A 19,842-nucleotide genomic window follows, 5' to 3' on the forward strand; every position below is an offset into this window, starting at 1 on the left:
GTGTAATATGGTCCAGTTTCCTGGTGTAATATGGTCCAGTTTCCTGGTGTAATATGGTCCAGTTTCCTGGTGTAATATGGTCCAGTTTCCTGGTGTAATGTGGTCCAGTTTCCTGGTGTAATGTGGTCCAGTTTCCTGGTGTAATGTGGTCCAGTTTCCTGGTGTAATGTGGTCCAGTTTCCTGGTGTAATGTGGTCCAGTTTCCTGGTGTAATGTGGTCCAGTTTCCTGGTGTAATATGGTCCAGTTTCCTGGTGTAATGTGGTCCAGTTTCCTGGTGTAATGTGGTCCAGTTTCCTGGTGTAATATGGTCCAGTTTCCTGGTGTAATATGGTCCAGTTTCCTGGTGTAATGTGGTCCAGTTTCATGGTGTAATATGGTCCAGTTTCCTGGTGTAATATGGTCCAGTTTCCTGGTGTAATGTGGTCCAGTTTCCTGGTGTAATGTGGTCCAGTTTCCTGGTGTAATATGGTCCAGTTTCCTGGTGTAATGTGGTCCAGTTTCCTGGTGTAATATGGTCCAGTTTCCTGGTGTAATGTGGTCCAGTTTCCTGGTGTAATATGGTCCAGTTTCCTGGTGTAATGTGGTCCAGTTTCCTGGTGTAATGTGGTCCAGTTTCCTGGTGTAATGTGGTCCAGTTTCCTGGTGTAATGTGGTCCAGTTTCCTGGTGTAATGTGGTCCAGTTTCCTGGTGTAATGTGGTCCAGTTTCCTGGTGTAATGTGGTCCAGTTTCCTGGTGTAATGTGGTCCAGTTTCCTGGTGTTTGTAAGGACTCTCCAGCGTTCTGGATCAGCTGCAGATGCCTGATTGATTTCTTGTTAAGGCCTGTAAAGATGCCATTGCAATAATCCAACCTACTGCAAATGAATGCATGAATAAGTTTTTCCATGTCTTGTTTAGACGGAAACCCCTTAATTCTAGCAATGTTTTTTAGGTGGTAATAGACAGATTTAGTGATAAACTTTAGATGGCTGTTGAAGTTCAGGTCTGAGTCAATAATTACACCAAGATTTCTGGCTTGATTTGTAGCTGTCAATGACATGGAGCCAAGGTGAGCGCTGATCTTTTCCCTTTCATTTTTAAGGCCAAAATGATCACCTCTGTCTTTTCTGCATTTAGCTGGAGAAAATTCTGGCACATCCACTCATTGATTTGGTGAATACAGTTACTCAGTGAGATCGGGGGACTGTAGTCATGTGGTGACACTGAAATATAAAGCTGTGTGTCATCGGCATAAGTATGGTAGGAAATGTTGTGATGTTCCATAATCTGAGCTAGGGGTAACATATAGATGTTAAATAGAAGCGGTCCGAGAATAGACCCTTGAGGAACCCCACATGTGATCTTGGTTCTCTTAGACTCATGGTTTCCTATTGACACAAAAAAGGCCCTATCTTGTAAGTAAGATTTAAACCATTGAAGCACAGTGCCGGTAAGTCCCACCCACTTTTCCAGTGTGCTGAGAAGAATGTTATGATCAACTGTGTTGAATGCAGCACTCAGATCCAGTAATACCAGAACAGAGGATTTGCCTGCATCATTATTCAGATGAATATCATTTAGGACTTTGATGAGTACAGTCTCAGTGCTGTGGTGGGGGCGAAATCCAGACTGAAATGCGTTAAATAATGTAATAATGTAATAATCGGCTCATAATGTAATAAAATCATGAGTGCATAACGAAATAACGGCTTTGCGCATAATTTAATAATGTAATAACTTGTTACATTATGAGTCTTACTGGCACCGCTCATAATGTAATAACAGCTCATAATGTAATAATGGCTCATATTGTGAGAAAACAGCTGCATTATCATAATTTTTTATCTCTTAAAGGTGCAAATAAAGCAAACAGCATGGGTTTCAACGCATTAGTAAACTAAATGAGTGAAACCAAGTATTTAATAGTAATTGCATTCTCACATTTTATTATGTAAGATTTACATGTTTCTTAAATGCACTTAAATGCACTTCTCATTTCCTTGCATTTCCTTCCACCCCTGCAGGAATGGCAGAGGTAAAAATGATGATAATGTAACACTTTTCTCACAAATGAGCCATTATTACATTATGAGCTGTTATTACATTATGAGCAGCGCCAGTAAGGCTCATAATGTAATAAGTTATTACATTATGAGCAAAGCCGTTATTACGTTATGCGCTTATGATTTTATTACATTATGAGCCGATATTACATTCTGAGTTGTTACAGGTGTAACCTTGGAAACCTTAAGTGTCTGTTTTGTTTGGTACTCTGTCTCCTGCTGCATCGCTCTCTCTATCCATCCATCCATCCATCTATCCATCCATCCATCCATCCATCCATCCATCCATCCATCCATCCCAAAAAGTCAGTCCTGGGGAGATGTTAGTGTTGGTTGTAAATACTGAGCTGCTTTCACACTTATTCTCCCAGTGAAACTTTTTGGGCTCAGATACACTAGCGCTGCGTCCCAAATTCCATACTAAAAAGTATACTTAAGTTCAGCACACTTTTGAGTAAATATCAGTAGTATGCATTAATTTGGACGTACTACTCAGAGCCACACGGCCTTCCTGCCGTTGGGAGGGGGAGTTGTTACCATGGTAACAACTCCTGTCACAGCAGCAGTAGCAGCTGTTACCATGGTAACAGCTGCAGTAGCAGCAACGCCCCACTCTTTCCCGTTTATCCTGGCCCAAACAAAATGACATTATATAATATTATATACGAAAATTATAATATTGATATTATATAATAATATTATTATACTTAATATTATACTTATGACATATACGTATCTGAGCAGCACTTAGCAACCAAACGCCGCTGCACTGCAAAAACTCAAAATCTTACCAGGAATATTTGTCTTATTTCTAGTTAAAATGTCTAATTTTTAGTCAAAAAAATCTCATTACACTTAAAACAAGAGTCATTACCAGAAAAATAACTAATTTGACAATTTTCACCTGTTTCAAGTAAATTTTCACTTGAAATAAGTAGAAAAAATCTGCCAGTGGAACAAGATTTATCTTCTCATTACAAGCAAAATAATCTTGTTCCAAATTGTTGGTTTGTTTCCAGTGATGAGTCTTGTTTTAAGTGTAATGAAATCTTTTTGACTAAAATGAGACATTTTAACTAGAAAATAAGACAAATATTCTTGTTAAGATTTAGAGTTTTTGCAGTGCTGCAATGCATTATGGGAAGTTTCTGCTTACCTAGTGTCCATCAATCCACACTAATAAATTTCTCCGGAATGAGTATGGATTGTGCATACTATACTAATGTTTCGGACGCACTAAAAAATCCCACATACTGTTTTTGCTACTCATTAGGGTAGCAGGATGGAATTCAGACGCAGCCTGGTTGTTGGTGAAGGAAGGCAAATGACACTTCTGTCTTGTCTTGCAGGGGTTTATGGGTACCTGACATTTGGAAAGGATGTGAAGGCTGACATTTTAATGTCATACACCAGCTATGACATCATGATGTTCGTTGCCAGGCTGCTGTTTGGCGTGTCCATCATTACCATCTATCCCATCATCGTGCTGCTGGGCAGGTCAGCCCTGCCGCCTCCACATCCCGTCACCTGAATCCTGCTCACTTTTACCAGCTCTGGGGCCTCATTTATCAAGCTTGCATGCGCACGAAACAGGGCTTGAAAGATGCGCAAGCCACACTCTAGGCAAAGGTTGGGATTTGAAAAGAAAAAACTAACAGAAAAATGTGCGTATCTTTACGGCAACTTTGACCCTACGACCAACATTTTGAAGTTATGGGGAACTGGTGACGCAGGCGGTGAGGTGGTGAAATGAAGCCAGATTCATGTCATACTTTTAATGTCATCACATATCAGACTTATAATATAATAGCGCTGATCGTGTCCCTCTGTGTTTGAAGCACAGCGTCAGTCAGGACACGGCTATCGTGCCAAATTGATTGCCTGCCAGAATCTGATTTCTCCCCTGAAAATGGGTCTTTTCACCTGCCAAAAATTGATTGAAGGCCAAATACAGTTAATGAAAGTTTGTTTCTACCTAAATATGATTTGATCTCATTCTTGAGCTTCATAATATAAACACTAGAGCTCACAGGATTGCTTTTAACTCTTTTAAAGCACCATTACAACACAAAATAGGCATTTTCACCTGCCAAAAATTGATTGAAGGTCAAATACAGTTAATGAAAAGTGGTTTCTGCCTAAATATGACTTGATCTCATTCTTGAGCTTCATAATCTGAAAATCTGACGTTTCAGCGCTATCGCTCAACGGGCTGCTGTGCGCGCTCCCGCGGCCACAAATCACATTCTGGCAGGCAATAACTTTTTGACACGACACCGGGAACCTCCTCGTCACCCACCGTGACAACTGCAGAGTGACTGAGGACAGAACAAATAAGTGCTGGGCCACTCTCCTCTTGGCCTCCACCTTCAGATCGCTTTTTTATTTATTTTAATTTATTTTTGTATTTCTGCCACAGATCTGTCCGTGGCACTCACGCCGTTTACAGCAGCAACAACGTGCTGCCACTCACTCGCTTTATTTCTGTTAGTGATGACACTACTGTGACCACCAAATAATGTGGTTTTCCTGCCTCCACCTCATCCACAACATCTCCATCTCAGTCTCATTCATCCTGGAGCTTTTACCTGACGCCATTTTCGGCTTTTGAGCGCACGTACAGGACTGTCTCAGAAAATTGGAATATTGTGATAAAGTTCTTTATTTTCTATAATGCAATTACAAAAACAAAAATGTCATCCATTCTGGATTCATTACAAATCAACTGAAATATTGCAAGCCTTTTATTATTTTAATATTGCTGATTAAATGCAATAAAATGCAATTAAATACACCCTCTTAAATGTGAGTTTCAGCTGCTCCCATCAGGTCGGAGGTTCAGGGTACCTGCTGGCAAAACGAAACGTTACAAAAATAGTTTTGTACCAGCAGCCATCAGTGCCATGAATAAGTGAGGGAACTGCAACATAACTTTGTATTTATGTTTTGTATTGTTTCCTTTATCTTGTTTTTATGAAAAGGCACATTTTTTATCCTTTTGCTTGGTTTTAATATTTTAGTGTTTTTATCTACTGATGTTTTAACTTATCTTGATTCTTATCTTGGGGCCGTCCTTCTTGTTCTTTTAGCCAAAGCTGTTGTCACTTTATCTTATCCTGTGTTGTTGAGTGTATGGTTTTAGATTGTATGAGGAGGCACTCACTGTAAACCTAATTTACCCAAGGGTACTATAATAAATCTATCTATCTATGGCTTACAGTTTAAGATTAAGATTCCCAGAATATTCTAATTTTTTGAGATAGGATATTTTTGTTTTTTTAAGCTGTAAACCATGATCAGCAATATTAAAATAATAAAAGGCTTGCAATATTTCAGTTGATTTGTAATGAATCCAGAATGTATGACATTTTTGCATTACAGAAAATAAAGAACTTTATCACAATATTCTAATTTTCTGAGACAGTCCTGTAAACCTTTAGTATGAATCCTACACACTCTTTTATAAATGAGGCCCCTGATCACTGGAATTCTCCTCACAGGTTGCAGGATGTGTAAACGTGTGTGTTCTCTCAGGTCGGTGATCCAGGAGCCCGTCCTGAGCTGGTGGCGGAGCCGCGGCGGAGCGGGAATGGCAGAGTTGGAAAGCCGCAGCCGCTACATGCTGACGGTGCTGTGGGTGACGCTGACTCTGCTCATCGCCGTGTTCGTGCCCGACATCAGCAAGGTCATCGGCGTCATCGGAGGGATCAGTGCCTTCTTCATCTTTATCTTCCCAGGTATGATGTTTGTTGATCAGCGCAACCTGGGTACGTGTTTAGGTCCAGTCTCAATCCCCCCTAGTCCTACTTTTCAGCACTACCCCTAAATGTTGCGTGTTCCCGTGAGGGTAGTGGTGTCCCAATTCCTCTTTGCATGTAGGGCTAGTGGACATAACGAGGGCTAGTGTGTATCAATCTAGCCCTTCAGAGTGAGGGATTTCAGATGCTGACTCACCGACCGAGGGCTAGAGAAATTTCCCAGAATGCTTTACGTCATCATTTGCAGACTGAATCAAACAAAAAAATATGGCGGACATTTCTAATTTTTAGTGAATAAAATCAATATTTTGAGTTAGTTTCTGCATAAAAATGCGTTTTGATTACATTTTTAGCAAGAAATATACAGGACTGTCTCAGAAAATTATAATATTGTGATTTTCTGTAATGCAATTAAAAAAACAAAAATGTCATACATTCTGGATTCATTACAAATCAACTGAAATATTGCAAGCCTTTTATTATTTTAATATTGCTGATCATGGCTTGTAACGCCCGCCAATGTAATATTGCCCACAAACGTAATAAACCACAAACGTAATAAAAATATGCAGCTTTTAATGTAATAATCCTGCAAATGTAATACATTTCCCACAAACGTAATAGTCGCTGCCTACTACAAACGTAACATGCGATTTCCCACAAATGTAATAACTATTACGTTTGTAGAGATTTATTACGTTCGTGGGGAAGTGAAAATCTTCAACTTTCAATGTTGTAATAACTTTCCACAAATGTAATAATGCAATGAATACTCATTAATCACATGAATAACATGAATAAACGTTATGAATAAACTTTTACTGCATTTTATTGTGTTTTATTGTAACGTTATATACTGTAGTTTCTCTCTCGTCTCTTTTTGGCGAGGCGAGGCAGAGTGCTTGCAACTCTGTCCTGTGCAGCAGCAGTGAACTGGTGATAGCCTATTTATGAATTACGCACATACCATTGAATAACCTCCTTAATAATTGTGTCTTTATTGCCATGTGAATCTGGATCTGAATGAGAATATTTTATAGAGAAAATAAACATGAATGAAAATATTTGAATCATGAATGAGAGGCAGAATGTGTGTAGTGAAAACCTGTCGCAGCTTTAACTCTGCTGTGCATTATCAGTGTTGTGTATGCTGAGAGGTAAAGGCGTCACAGAAGTGATATTGGACAATTAACAAATTAAATGTGTTAAAAGTCATTCGGTGATTTAAAAGCCAATCTATTAAACTGGGATCCTAAACGGGCATCCTAGGGATGGGCGTGCTTAATTGATCGATCTTTAGGATTTTAAATTGTTATGGAGAAACAAACTCCGGTTTTATTTCTGTATTCAGTTCACTGCTGCTGCACAGGACAGAGTTGCAAGCACTCTGCCTCGCCTCGCCAAAAAGAGACGAGAGAAACTACAGTATATAACGTTACAATAAAACACAATAAAATGCAGTAAAAGTTTATTCATAACGTTTATTCATGTTATTCATGTGATTAATGAGTATTCATTGCATTATTACATTTGTGGAAAGTTATTACAACATTGAAAGTTGAAGATTTTCACTTCCCCACGAACGTAATAAATCTCTACAAACGTAATAGTTATTACATTTGTGGGAAATCGCGTGTTACGTTTGTAGTAGGCAGCTACTATTACGTTTGTGGGAAATGTATTACATTTGCAGGATTATTACATTAAAAGCTGCATATTTTTATTACGTTTGTGGTTTATTACGTTTGTGGGCAATATTACATTGGCGGGCGTTACAATGGCTTACAGCTTAAGAAAACTCAAATATCCTATCTCAAAAAAAAGGATATTCTGGGAATCTTAATCTTAAACTGTAACCATAATCAGCAATATTAAAATAATAAAAGTTTTGCAATATTTCAGTTGATTTGTAATGAATCCAGAATGTATGACATTTTTGTTTTTTTAATTGCATTACAGAAAATAAAAACTTTATCACAATATTAAAATTTTCTGAGACAGTCCTGTATAATTTACTTTCATAATATTCACTCAGTGAATGTACATAATCACTCGCTTGCTCGTTGTTGCATGGTATCTTCAGATCTCGCCAGAATAAAGGCTGATTTATGGTTCCGCATTACACCAACACAGAGCCCACGCCGTAGGTTACGCGGTGACGCGCTCCGTACGCCGTAGGATCTGCGTCGATTTAACGTGGAACCATAAATCAGCTCCGAGCCAGCTGCTCTTCTCATCCCTGAAAACATCGGAGCAAATTTCTTAACAGGCGTTATTTGGATAAACTGAGCCCAGGTTGGGGATCTTAACTTACTTTTACGCCTGAAAAAATATTAAAACTTAATAAAGTGGCATATTAACAGCGCTACAGCGGAAATTAAAACAGCTTTTAGCTCTGTTCTTCCTGATATGGTGTGACGTATGTGCAAACGTAACTACGCAGTCACATACGTACCCGAACGTAAACCACGCAGTGACGTAGCAAGTGGTGTCCCAATCCCTAGGGAAGATTACAAGGGCCCTACGCCTGTGGCTTCATCTTTAGGGCTAGTGGTAGAAAGTAGGGGGTGTATTGGGATTGGCCCTTACTGTCCTGTTAAAGGCTGTTTTTGTTTGCACAGGGCTGTGCCTGATGTTTGCCATGCAGTCTGAGCCAGTATCCTGCAGGACCAGGTGAGGACAAACCTCATTTAAATACTACTGGGAAGTAATGGTGCTTTTACACTAGTACCTACTCAGCCCGACTCCACTCTTAACGCCTCGTCTCGCCTTGGCTAGCCTTGCCCTCGTTTATTTTCAATACCCAGATCAGAAGTAGGAGGTTGGAGCGAAGCTGCTGTGACGTATTTGATTGTGTGATCTACAGTTGGGAGAACAAGTATTTGATACACTGCCGATTTTGCAGGTTTTCCCACTTGAAAAGCATGTAGAAGTCTGTAATTTTTATCATAAGTACTCTTCAACTGTGAGTGACAGAATCTAAAAAATAAATCCAGAAAATCACATTGTATGATTTTTAAGTAATTAATTTGCATTTTATTGCATGACATAAGTATTTGATCACCTGTCAACCAGTAAGACTTCCGGCCCCTTACAGACACGACATACACGACATGAAGGACATAACAATGAGATAAGGAACCAGCTTAGTTTTATAAACAAGCATCTAAAATGTAATTTTCTGAAGGGGGTTTTAACTTCATGAGCTGATAACTCTGATCCAACTGCCACTCGGGAAGGTTATCATACCAGAATATCATCTACAGACATGGATCTTTTCAAAAATCATAAGTAAGTTTGGTCACCTTGAGTGGTGCTGACCAGTGGCCTCTCTCTGGCCCCTGGACTACTAGTGGAAAAGCTCAAAGGGGAGTCGGGCTGAGTAGGTACTAGTGTAAAAAGAGCCCTAAGTTTCCACCTAATCCAAACAAGTGGCAGCTGGACATTTCTCCATTTGTACGTGTTCCTGTCCAGAGTGGTCCTCACGGTGTGGGGAGTGGTGACGCTGATCTGTGGAGCCTTCATCTTCGGCCAGAGCACCGCCATCACCGTCCTGCACCTGCTGGAGAACATCTGACCCCCCTCACGGAGACACCGCTCCCTCTCAGTGGACCACAACCAGCAACCCTCCTCTCCTGCTGATGGACAATACCTTTACTCACTGGTGCCGTAAAGATTACGATGCTTTCTCACCATTTTCACATTTGGCAATGTTACCACGGACACGTGATGGCTTGAAACCTTTCCAGGACTGCTTTGTTTTTCTGCAGAGGAACCACAGAACACTTGAGAGGCTGCAGGGTCTCTACGGAGCTTTTCTCTTCATGGATGTTTGCGTACTTGTGTGTAAATAAAATGTCTGATTCAATGTTTCAAACGGGAAACTATTGCAGTCTTACATTTTGAGTAAAAATAAAGGCTAAATAAGTGAGGATTATTCATATGTTTTGCAAAGATGAATGAATAAAGCTGTTTTGATATCAAATCTTTTGTTAGATGTTAAATCTGCTGAAACTGGAAATTATAACAAAACATTTCAGCCAAAAAAGTAACATTTCACCCTCTGTTAATGCTCCTAATTTCTATCTCATAATTTCGACTTTTTATCTCATAGTTTCGACTTTTTATCTCATGATTTCGACTTTTTATCTCATAATTTCGACTTTTTATCTCATAATTTCGACTTTCTATCTCATAATTAGGACCCGAGCACTGAGTGCGAAGGCCCTATTGTATCTGTAGGAATTGTTTTTCTTCCGATGAAATTAGGGCCTTTATGCCCCCCTAAACGTGCCCCAAAAGTCATGACATACTCTGTTTTATATTTTTTACTTAAAAAAAAATTTAAGTTAACTTTAAAAATATTTAAAAAAAATATGATAATAAAATGAGTGGGCCTTTTTTTGGGTGTTTAAAAGTCACAACTAACCTCAGTAACTGGACTCAAGAGCCCTGTCTTTTCCTGCTCTGTCCAGTCTGGTCCCCCCTTATGATCCAGGTCCTGGTCCAGGTTTCTACCCCCTTATGATCCAGGTCCTGGTCCAGGTTTCTACTTATGATCCAGGTCCTGGTCCAGGTTTCTACCCCCTTATGATCCAGGTCCTGGTCCAGGTTTCTACCCCCTTATGATCCAGGTCCTGGTCCAGGTTTCTCCCCCCTTATGATCCAGGTCCTGGTCCAGGTTTCTACCCCCTTATGATCCAGGTCCTGGTCCAGGTTTATACCCCCTTATGATCCAGGTCCTGGTCCAGGTTTCTACCCCCTTATGATCCAGGTCCTGGTCCAGGTTTCTACCCCCTTATGATCCAGGTCCTGGTCCAGGTTTCTACCCCCTTATGATCCAGGTCCTGGTCCAGGTTTCTTCCTCCTAAAGGGGAGTTTTTCTTGCCACTGTTTGGCTTTATAATTCTTTATTATTTTTTAAAGGGACAGTGTACATTGATCAACGTTTCCTTGCAGAAAGTAAATGTACCCGAGTTAGCCGAAAGGCTAATCTTCATTGGCAGTCCCTTCCCCAGATGTTAATAGACATTTTTTAAAAATAAAATAAAAAATGCACAATAGACATAAACACAAATACACCATGCATGACATATCACAACAAAGACAGATACAGTGCAAAAATAGAAATAAAAAAAAATAAATAATAATAATAATAAAATAAAATAAAAATTAAATTAAAATAAAACAAAAATAGAATAAAAACAAATGAATAAAAGTACAGTACAATCATCTTAAAACCAGTCAAATTGGCTAGCATACAGTTTTAAATTACATTTATTCACTAAAGGTGAATAAATGGCTTAAGGTTTTTGTCCCACCAGGGGAGTTTTTACCTGCCATTGTTTATGTCATAATTGCTCGGGGGTTTATGTTCTGGTCTCTGGAAAGATCCTAGAGACAACTTCTGTTGTAATAGACGCTATATAGATAAAACTGGAAATTGAATGTTGACGTCAAACAAAACGGTTTTATCATGTACTTAAAAACCGTGTGCATTGAATTACAATTCTAACCTAAATGTTTATATGATGAACTAATTTCATCCAGACTGACCTGAACTGTCAGCACCTCTATCTCTATTTGATGAAGGCGAAATAAAAATAGGCAACAGGTTTCAGTTTGAAAGTTTTATTGAATCGCATCACTCTACATCATCTAGCATTTCAACAAGATATTCTTTGAAGACCAAATATATAATACTTGCATCCCTGCAATAAGTCTCTACACTCGAAGAGAAAGCAGTTTTACTGAAACAAACATTAAGAATTAGTATTTCTTTAAACATTGCCATAAAAGTGAATCTTCATTCTCGTACGCCATTTTTCTAGTCATATGTATATATTCCATATAATAGATTTGAATTTCTTTCTTCTTCATAGGAATACTAGAAAAGAAAGAAGGTAGGAAATGCACAGAACCCATTGAAGAGTAGCATGGCCTAAAACTACAGCAAACAAGTTACTGGACATTCAGTTGACATGCACTCAAGAATAGAAAAGAACAGCCATAAAAGGGGAGCAGTTACAGCCTTAATGTTGCTCAGTTTGGCTAATTCCTGATTGGCTTTTCTTTCTTTCTTTTTTTTTTTTGTCATGTGACACCTAGGGGTGTAACAATATATCGTGCCACGAAATTCTGCGATACAAAAACGTCACGATACGTGTCGTGGAGGTGACAAACTGTAGCTGATATTGGGTTATTAATATGAATATATTGTGTGTACTAGTAACATCCTATTGGTGCAGCGGGATCACGTGACGACCTCGACCCGCGGACCAAAATCTTCCTCCGCTCAGAAGAAACTAGTACCGTTTTGCGGCCCCGATCACGGGACTCTTGCAGGGTTTTGAGCTCTGAACTTTTACTTCTAAGATGAGCATGAATCAATGTTTTTTATGATGTAAAGATTGTGTCGTCCCCAAAGGTGTGAGGATGAAACGATAACGGGGTTCAGATAAATAAATAAGATAAATAACAGTCATGTTGCATTTGGAGTTTGGGACTTTTCATAGTTTATTTATTTACTTTTATTTAATTTTAGTTGTTAAATTTCTGGAAAAGAAAACAGTCAAGTCATACATGAGAGAAACTATTCAGTTTGTGGCAAAATATTTGTACTTGTCTGAAACTGAAGATGCATAATGCAAATCTGACATTTACTTTTAGTTCAGTTTGTGGAAAATGGTTGGCCTGGCTTTCTCTTTAAAACCTAAACAGTTATAAAGCATTACAAACTGTAACAATAGGGCAAATGCACAGTATTGTTTTGTATTTTGTGTCTTTCAAATAAAAGACAATTTTTTCTAGTCATAAAAACACTGCTATAATATCGTATCGTTATCGTGACCTCAGTATCGTGTATCGTATCGTGACATTAGTGTATCGTTACACCCCTAGTGACCCGTGTCTCTACGCTGCAACAGGTCATAGTGACGGGGAGGGGGGTAGAAAAAGAACACAGTCTGAGGGGCATTCAGGAATGTATCAACAGGAAACAGTGTCGTTATTTCTGAAGAGTCAAACATCTACGTACATGGCAGGGGAACCGTGGAGCAGAGCACGGGCTGCACTCAGCTGGACGCTGCAAAGCTATGGCTTTCAGTAAAAAGAGGAAGTAGGAATGCCGATCCATGCAGTATGGCTCTGTTTTTACTGAGAATGCTGCAGTTGAACACCAGATATTCAACAGCATTCGTGGCTGAAAGGTCTTTTCCTAACAAGTGGGCCGTGAAAGGTGAGGTAAGTCATTTCTGATGATATTTGGAAATGAAAAGCCAGCAAAATATGGAGAGCGAGCTGCGTCCCAAACGTTCCTGTCCTGAGCCTTCCCAAACTCTTCTCCAAGAACCTAAAACATACCTTTTGTCCTGCAAGCAATCAGTCTTGTTGCACAACATTTGCTGACAAAAGAAGTCAAGTCTCGTCTGTAAACGGAAACTTGCTTTTGTTGTCGCGTCAGAATAATGTGCTCATTGGACTTCGTGAAACTTACTACGGAACAGTATTAGGGCCATGCAGGGGAAAGCATTTTTGAGAGGGGAAGATTTTTTTTTTATTGTGCACTTCGAGAAAAAAGTCGAAATGTCGAGATTAATGTTCAAATACAATTTCAAGAATAAAGTCGAAATTTCGTGTGTAAAGTCGATATTTCGTGAATAAAGTCGGAATTTCGAAAATAAAGTCGAAATACATTTGGACTTTTTTCTCGAAATTGTACTTCAACATTATTCTCAACATTTCGACTTTTTTCTCGACATTTCAACATGTGACATTTTTGCACATTTCTCTGAGTGCAGCCCAGCGCTCTAACAGAAGCTCCTGGCTCCGTATCAGTACCAGCGCTGCTGGATCATCCATGCTGCTGGCACACAAAACATACAAGAACTGAAACAGTGAAGACTGTGCCAACCGTGTGATGCTCAGCACTATTTAAAAAAAAAATAAATCAAAGAACCCACTCAACAAACTTTAGGCAGATAATCAGTAATACTGTGAATCCTTAAAGACTCTCATTTTACAGTGCATCTTTAAGTCACAACTATCACTTTTTGTGCTTTCCCCCCCCCCCTGCTTTTTAGTCCAATAGTTTGCCAGAGGTGGACTGACAGTTGCAGTGAGGAAGCTTCTCCTTATGAGGTTTGAAAATAATTTGACGCGTTCATCTTGGAGTGTTTGCTATGCTCCAGCAGGTACTTGGATAATTGCTGTTTTAGTCTGTTTTTTAAATGTCTGTCATCGTCTACTGCAGAGGTGTCAGTCTTGTTGCACACATTTGGCTGACAAAAGAAGTCTCGTCTGTAAACTCGGCACAGAAAATCAGAATAATGTGCTCATTGGGCTTCTTGACACTTACTACGGAAGAGTATTAGGGCCATGCAGGAGAAAACATATTTGAGAGGAATATTTTTTTTTATTGTGCACTTCGAGAAAAAAGTCGAAATGTCGAGATTAATGTTGAAATACAATTTCCGTGCGTGCGTGCGTGCGTGTGCGCGCGTGTAAATAATATGATGAAAGTATATAAATAAATTAAGAATATTAATTTGAAAATGAATAAAAAATAAATAAATTATCATATAAGTGATGTAGAACGATATATTATAAATATATGTAATACTATAATAGCATAATAATATAGTAATATCCTAATATAACATATTTTTTATATTATAACATATAACAAAAAATACAAAAATTTAAATACAATTTCAAGAATAAAGTCGAAATTTCGTGTATAAAGTCGGAATTTCAAAAATAAAGTCAAAATACATTTCAACTTTTTTCTCGGCATTTCAACTTTTTTCTCGACATTTCCACTTGTACTTCGACATTAATCTCAACATTTCAACTTTTTTCTCGAAGTGCATATTGAAAAAAAAAAAAATCTTCCTGTAAAATATTTGTATTTTTCTGCTGCCTGGCCCTAATACTCTTCCGTACACTTGCTGTATACAAGGAGCTCTAATCTCACCTAAATGTGGCCTGTGTAGTCTTTCTCAGCTGTGCACTTGTGTGTCATATTGTTGCAGAGTTTTCTGCTATCGTTACATAAGTGTTGTTCTCCTGAAGAGACGTTTCTCAGTGATGTGTTGGTAATTGAATAAACCTGGTGCACAGAGCTCGCGTCCTTGTGTCAAACACAAAGACACTGAAAGTACCGGGGTGTACTAAGAAGCAAAGCTTCTTTTACTTGACTTTACTTGGTAAAACCTCAGACCTGAGTCAGAAACAATGTTCCCTACAATGATGGCTGTGATCTTTCTCTGCCAAGTCAGGCTTTCCTCCTTCAACAAAATCAGCCTGATATTCCTGATATTTCATCAGAGGAGAAGGTTGGTTAAATGGAAAGGTGTGAACAGTTTGAAGATCATTTTGGCAAAAAGGAAGGGTTTTCCTCCAAGTAGGGGAAAAGTAATGTTAAGAAATGCAGCTGGTTTGTCTTCTACGATGGCTGCACAATAGAGCTCCTAAATATGTGTTTTATAAAAACATAAATTAAATAAAGTGTTTTTAACTCTGACACATGAAAACATTGAGTCTAAGTCTCTACGGAAGAGTATTAGGGCCAGGCAGGAGAAAAATAAAAATAATATTTTAGAGGAGGAAGATTTTGTTTTTCATTATACACTTCGAGAAAAAAGTCGAAATGTCAAGAAAAAAGTCAAAATTTTGTGAATAAAGTTGAAATGTTGAGAAAAAAGTAGAAATGTCGAGAAAAAAGTCAAAATGTCGAGATTAATGTTGAAGTACAATTTCGAGAAAAAAGTAAAAATGTCGAGAAAAAAGTCGAAATGTCGAGATTAATGTTGAAATACAATTTCGAGAAAAAAGTCGAAATGTTGAGAAAAAAGTCACAATTTCGTGAATGAAGTTGAAATGTTGAGAAAAAAAGGCGAAATTTCGACTTTATTCACGAAATTTCGACTTTATTCATGAAATTGTATTTCAACATTAATCTTGACATTTCGACTTTTTTCTTGAAGTGCACAATCATGGCCCTAATACTCTTCAGTAAAGTCTCTGACCAAATTTAACCAAAAGTAACTTCATGGATTAAATGTTCTCAGTAGACAAACCTTTGTTCTGGATTGAATTCCAGCAGAAAGGAACAACTGTAATAATATAACAGATTTCTTTATATACATTTGATGTTAAATCAAATCTGATTAAAATCCAGTGGACTAATTATGTAAAGGAATAAATGTGGAAATGACACAACTGAATATTCATTAAAATGCTAACTTTTCGATTTTCAGTCAGTTTTCTAATAGTCCAGTGCTTTAAATGTTACAGTGTGAGGGGGGAATCGACAGAAATTTGATTTGCTGTCTGAAAATCATCAGAAAAACTTTGGTTAAAAGAAGAAATGGCACCTTTCGGCTATTTGTGGTTAAAAACAAGCTTCATTACAATGATAACTCTCATTTTAGGCTTAATTATTCCTCTTACTTCAGAGTACACCCCTCTGCAGTGGGAACATCCATCTTTCATGGGAATTTACAACCACACAAAGAAAGAACTAATTACAAAAAAACAACAACCCCTTAAGCAGTGTTATGTTTAAGGCTTTTTTATATTAAGTGTCACTTGGATGGGTTAATGTTAATGTTTTTGATGAGGTGTTCTGATATATATGTGTATATATGTATGTGTGTATGTTGTATATGTATTAATGTGTGTGTGTATATATATATATATATATATATATATATATATATATATATAATATACACCGTATATATATGAAGGTAATATTAAGGGAAGCTGGACGATTAAGGACGGCTTAGCTCCGCATTATTTGCAAGACCTGATAGTGCCTTATGTTCCTGTCAGAGCTCTCCGTTCTCAGAGTGCAGGTTTACTCGTAGTTCCTAGAGTATCTAAATGTAGATTTGGAGGGCGGGCGTTCTGCTATCAGGCGCCACTACTATGGAACCAACTTCCAATCTGGGTTAAGGGGGCTGACACCACCTCCACCTTTAAAACTAAACTTAAAACATTTCTGTTTAGTAAAGCCTATAGTTAGTGTTTAGTAAACCTCTAGCTGGTGTTGGTAAATCTCTAGGTAGTGTAAACTTTTAGTGTGTCAGAGTCGCTCCTGTCGTTTCTTGTGCTGGCCCCCCCTTCTCCTCCCTTTTCTCTCTTTTGTCCATGTTGCAGCATCCTTTGCCGGACACCGGAACCTGCAGTGTGGGAGTGAGGGGGGCAGGGTAACGGCCCCTTTTGGGCGGGGGAGAATGTTCGTCCCTCAAGACTCCTCTCCCTGGCCCTGCCCCTTCTCAACCTTTCCCCGACCCTGCACCCCAACCTGGGACTTGATGATTGGGCCGGAGCTTCGGGAGCTGCGTGCTGGCCTGCGGTCCCCACCCCTGGTCATCCCGTTGCTGGCCCCCCCTTCTCCTCCCTTTTCTCTCTTTTGTCCTGCAGGTGGCCGTGGGTGGCTTGTAGCTTGCATTACGGAGCACAAGTCTTTTCCTGACCCTGCACCCCAACCTGGGACTTGCTGATTGGGCCGGAGCTTCGGGAGCTGTGTGCTGGCCTGCGGTCCCCACCCCCGGTCATCCCGTTGCTGCTTCCACCTGCCTGCTGTGCTGTTGCCGTCCCTGACCCACCAGTCTGGCCCTCGGCAGGAGGGTCCCCCCTGATGAGCCTGGTCCTGCTCAAGGTTTCTTCCCTCCTAAAGGGGAGTTTTTCCTTGCCACTGTTTGGCTTAAGGTTTTTCTCCCACTAGGGGAGTTTTTACCTGCCATTGTTTATGTAATAACTGCTCGGGGGTCATGTTCTGGGTATGGGTCTCTGTAAAGCGTCTAGAGACAACTCTGTTGTATTAGACGCTATATAAATAAAATTGAATTGAATTGAATTGAATTGCAGCACCTCTGAAGCTACAGCCACTTTCACTGAGGAAATATCTGCACCATAGCACTAAAAGATACCAATAGATACAAATGTAATCCTTATAGAACAACATGTTTGATATGTACACCCTCTACTAGACCTACACAGCTGATCTAAGCTCCTGCTGCCGTCTCAGACACCACACGGGCTCACAAGCAGAAAACAACCCAAGTGTAGCTGCATGGAGAGCAGTCTGTGTCTCAATGTTTAGTCTCTCTTTTTTCATGTCCAAAAACTAAATGATCAGTTCCTCTTGCTTGGTAAATAGGTTGGATGTGAAAGTGTTTCATTAAAATAAAGCTATGTGAAGGGAGATGAATGGAAGTGCAGAAATGTGGGTGAAGGCTGACCTCTGCTGGCTCCAGTCAGAGATCTCCCCATCGCTGCTTCTGGCTCCACAAGGGTTAGAAACACTGGTGGAGACGTTACTGTCACAGCCGCCCTTCTTCCAGGGAGAGGACATGTATGTATGTGTATGTGTATATGTATATATATATATATATATATATATATATATATAATCTACTGTATTTTCTGGACTATAAGCCGCTACTTTTTTCATAGGTTTTCAACCGTGCAGCTTATACAAAGGTGCAGCTATTCTGTGGATTTTTCTTCCACCGCTCGGGGCGCTCTAACCGGAATTAGAATCAAAACTAAGACAAAATAAATGCAAAGAAGAATACGCTACTTCTTCTTTAGCAGATAGAAGTAGAAGCAGATTTCAAACAGATAAACAGATAAATAAATAGCGGTTATTTTCTCTTGGTTCTGTCCTGTTTTAATCAGCAAAGTTTCTGCCGTGTTAAAAGACACTGTTAGGAAAGGATCTATTTAGGTACAAACATGTACATCATTTATAGTTTAAAATCCTTCTATGATATTTTGCTTTAAAGACAGAAAAGTGTATCTATGCTCAAAACTTCTATGACCATCATCAAAGTCCACTTTTGCAAAATGCTACAGTCTGTCGTGATGAGAGAAAGGGGATAAGGGTCAAAATTACGGATGAACAGTATTTCCATCGTGATCTGATTTTTAAAGGTGCAACATATGGCTGACTAACGTGAACTTCAGAGCAGAAAATCTCAGGTTGCATGTTTCTACATGTCAATGGTGGTGTGCAAGGCCTCCGTGCTGCAGCCCCCGCTCCGTCACCCAGCACGAGTTAGGCCGCCGTCAGACGGCAACGCTTCTGTTTTCCTGAGAATTCAAGCTGATCCAAACAACATCTAGGTCTGTTTAAGCCGGGCATACACTGTGCCATATTTTAAATCATTTGATTCAGCCCCATCTCAAACTTACTGAAGAGTATTGGGGCCAGGCAGGAGAAAAATAAAAATAATGTTTTAGAGGAGGAAGATTTTTTTTCATTATGCACTTCGAGAAAAAAGTTGAAATGTCGAGAAAAAAGTTGAAATTCCGAGATTAATGTTGAAGTACAATCTCGAGAAAAAAATTAAAATGTCGAGAAAAAAGTCGAAATGTCGAGAAAAAAGTAAAAATGTCGAAATATTGAAAAATATGTCAAAATGTCGAGATTAATGTTGAAGTACAATTTCGAAAAAAAAGTTGAAATGTCGAGAAAAAAGTTGAAATGTCAAAAAAAAAGTAAAAATGTCGAAATGTTGAAAAATATGTCAAAATGTCGAGATTAATGTTGAAGTACAATTTCGAGAAAACAGTCAAAATGTTGAGAAAAAAGTCGAAATGTTGAAAAAAAAGTCGAAATGTCGAGAAAAAAGTGGAAATGTTGAGAAAAAAGTCGAAATGTTGAGAAAAAAGTTGAAATGTCGAGATTAATGTTGAAGTACAATTTCGAGAAAAAAGTTAAAATGTCGAGAAAAAAGTCGAAATGTCGAGAAAAAAGTTGAAATGTTGAAAAAAAAGTCGAAATGTCGAGAAAAAAGTAAAAATGTCGAAATATTGAAAAATGTCAAAATGTCGAGATTAATGTTGAAGTACAATTTCGAGAAAACAGTCGAAATGTCGAGAAAAAAGTGGAAATGTCGAGAAAAAAGTCAAAATGTTGAGAAAAAAGTTGAAATGTCGAGATTCATGTTGAAGTACAATTTCTAGAAAAAAGGTAAAATGTCGAGAAAAAAGTGGAAATGTTGAAAAAAAAGTGGAAATGTCGA

The 19,842-nt window shown here is 38.8% G+C and overlaps 1 protein-coding gene across 1 annotated transcript in view; it reads left to right on the plus strand.

Annotated features, from left to right (window-relative positions):
- Positions 1 to 9,729, plus strand: part of slc38a8a (solute carrier family 38 member 8a) — a 62,056-nt gene extending 52,327 nt beyond the window's left edge. Inside the window, exons 7-10 of the mRNA XM_061722723.1 lie at positions 3,395 to 3,542; positions 5,580 to 5,782; positions 8,425 to 8,476; positions 9,278 to 9,729. Coding sequence (XP_061578707.1) covers positions 3,395 to 3,542; positions 5,580 to 5,782; positions 8,425 to 8,476; positions 9,278 to 9,380 — 506 coding nt within the window. The 3' untranslated portion in view covers positions 9,381 to 9,729. The remainder of the gene's footprint in view (positions 1 to 3,394; positions 3,543 to 5,579; positions 5,783 to 8,424; positions 8,477 to 9,277) is intronic.
- The last annotated feature ends 10,113 nt before the right edge of the window (positions 9,730 to 19,842 follow it).

This window comes from Cololabis saira, chromosome 5 (genome assembly GCF_033807715.1).
Source record: "Cololabis saira isolate AMF1-May2022 chromosome 5, fColSai1.1, whole genome shotgun sequence".
Lineage (NCBI taxonomy): Eukaryota > Metazoa > Chordata > Actinopteri > Beloniformes > Belonidae > Cololabis > Cololabis saira.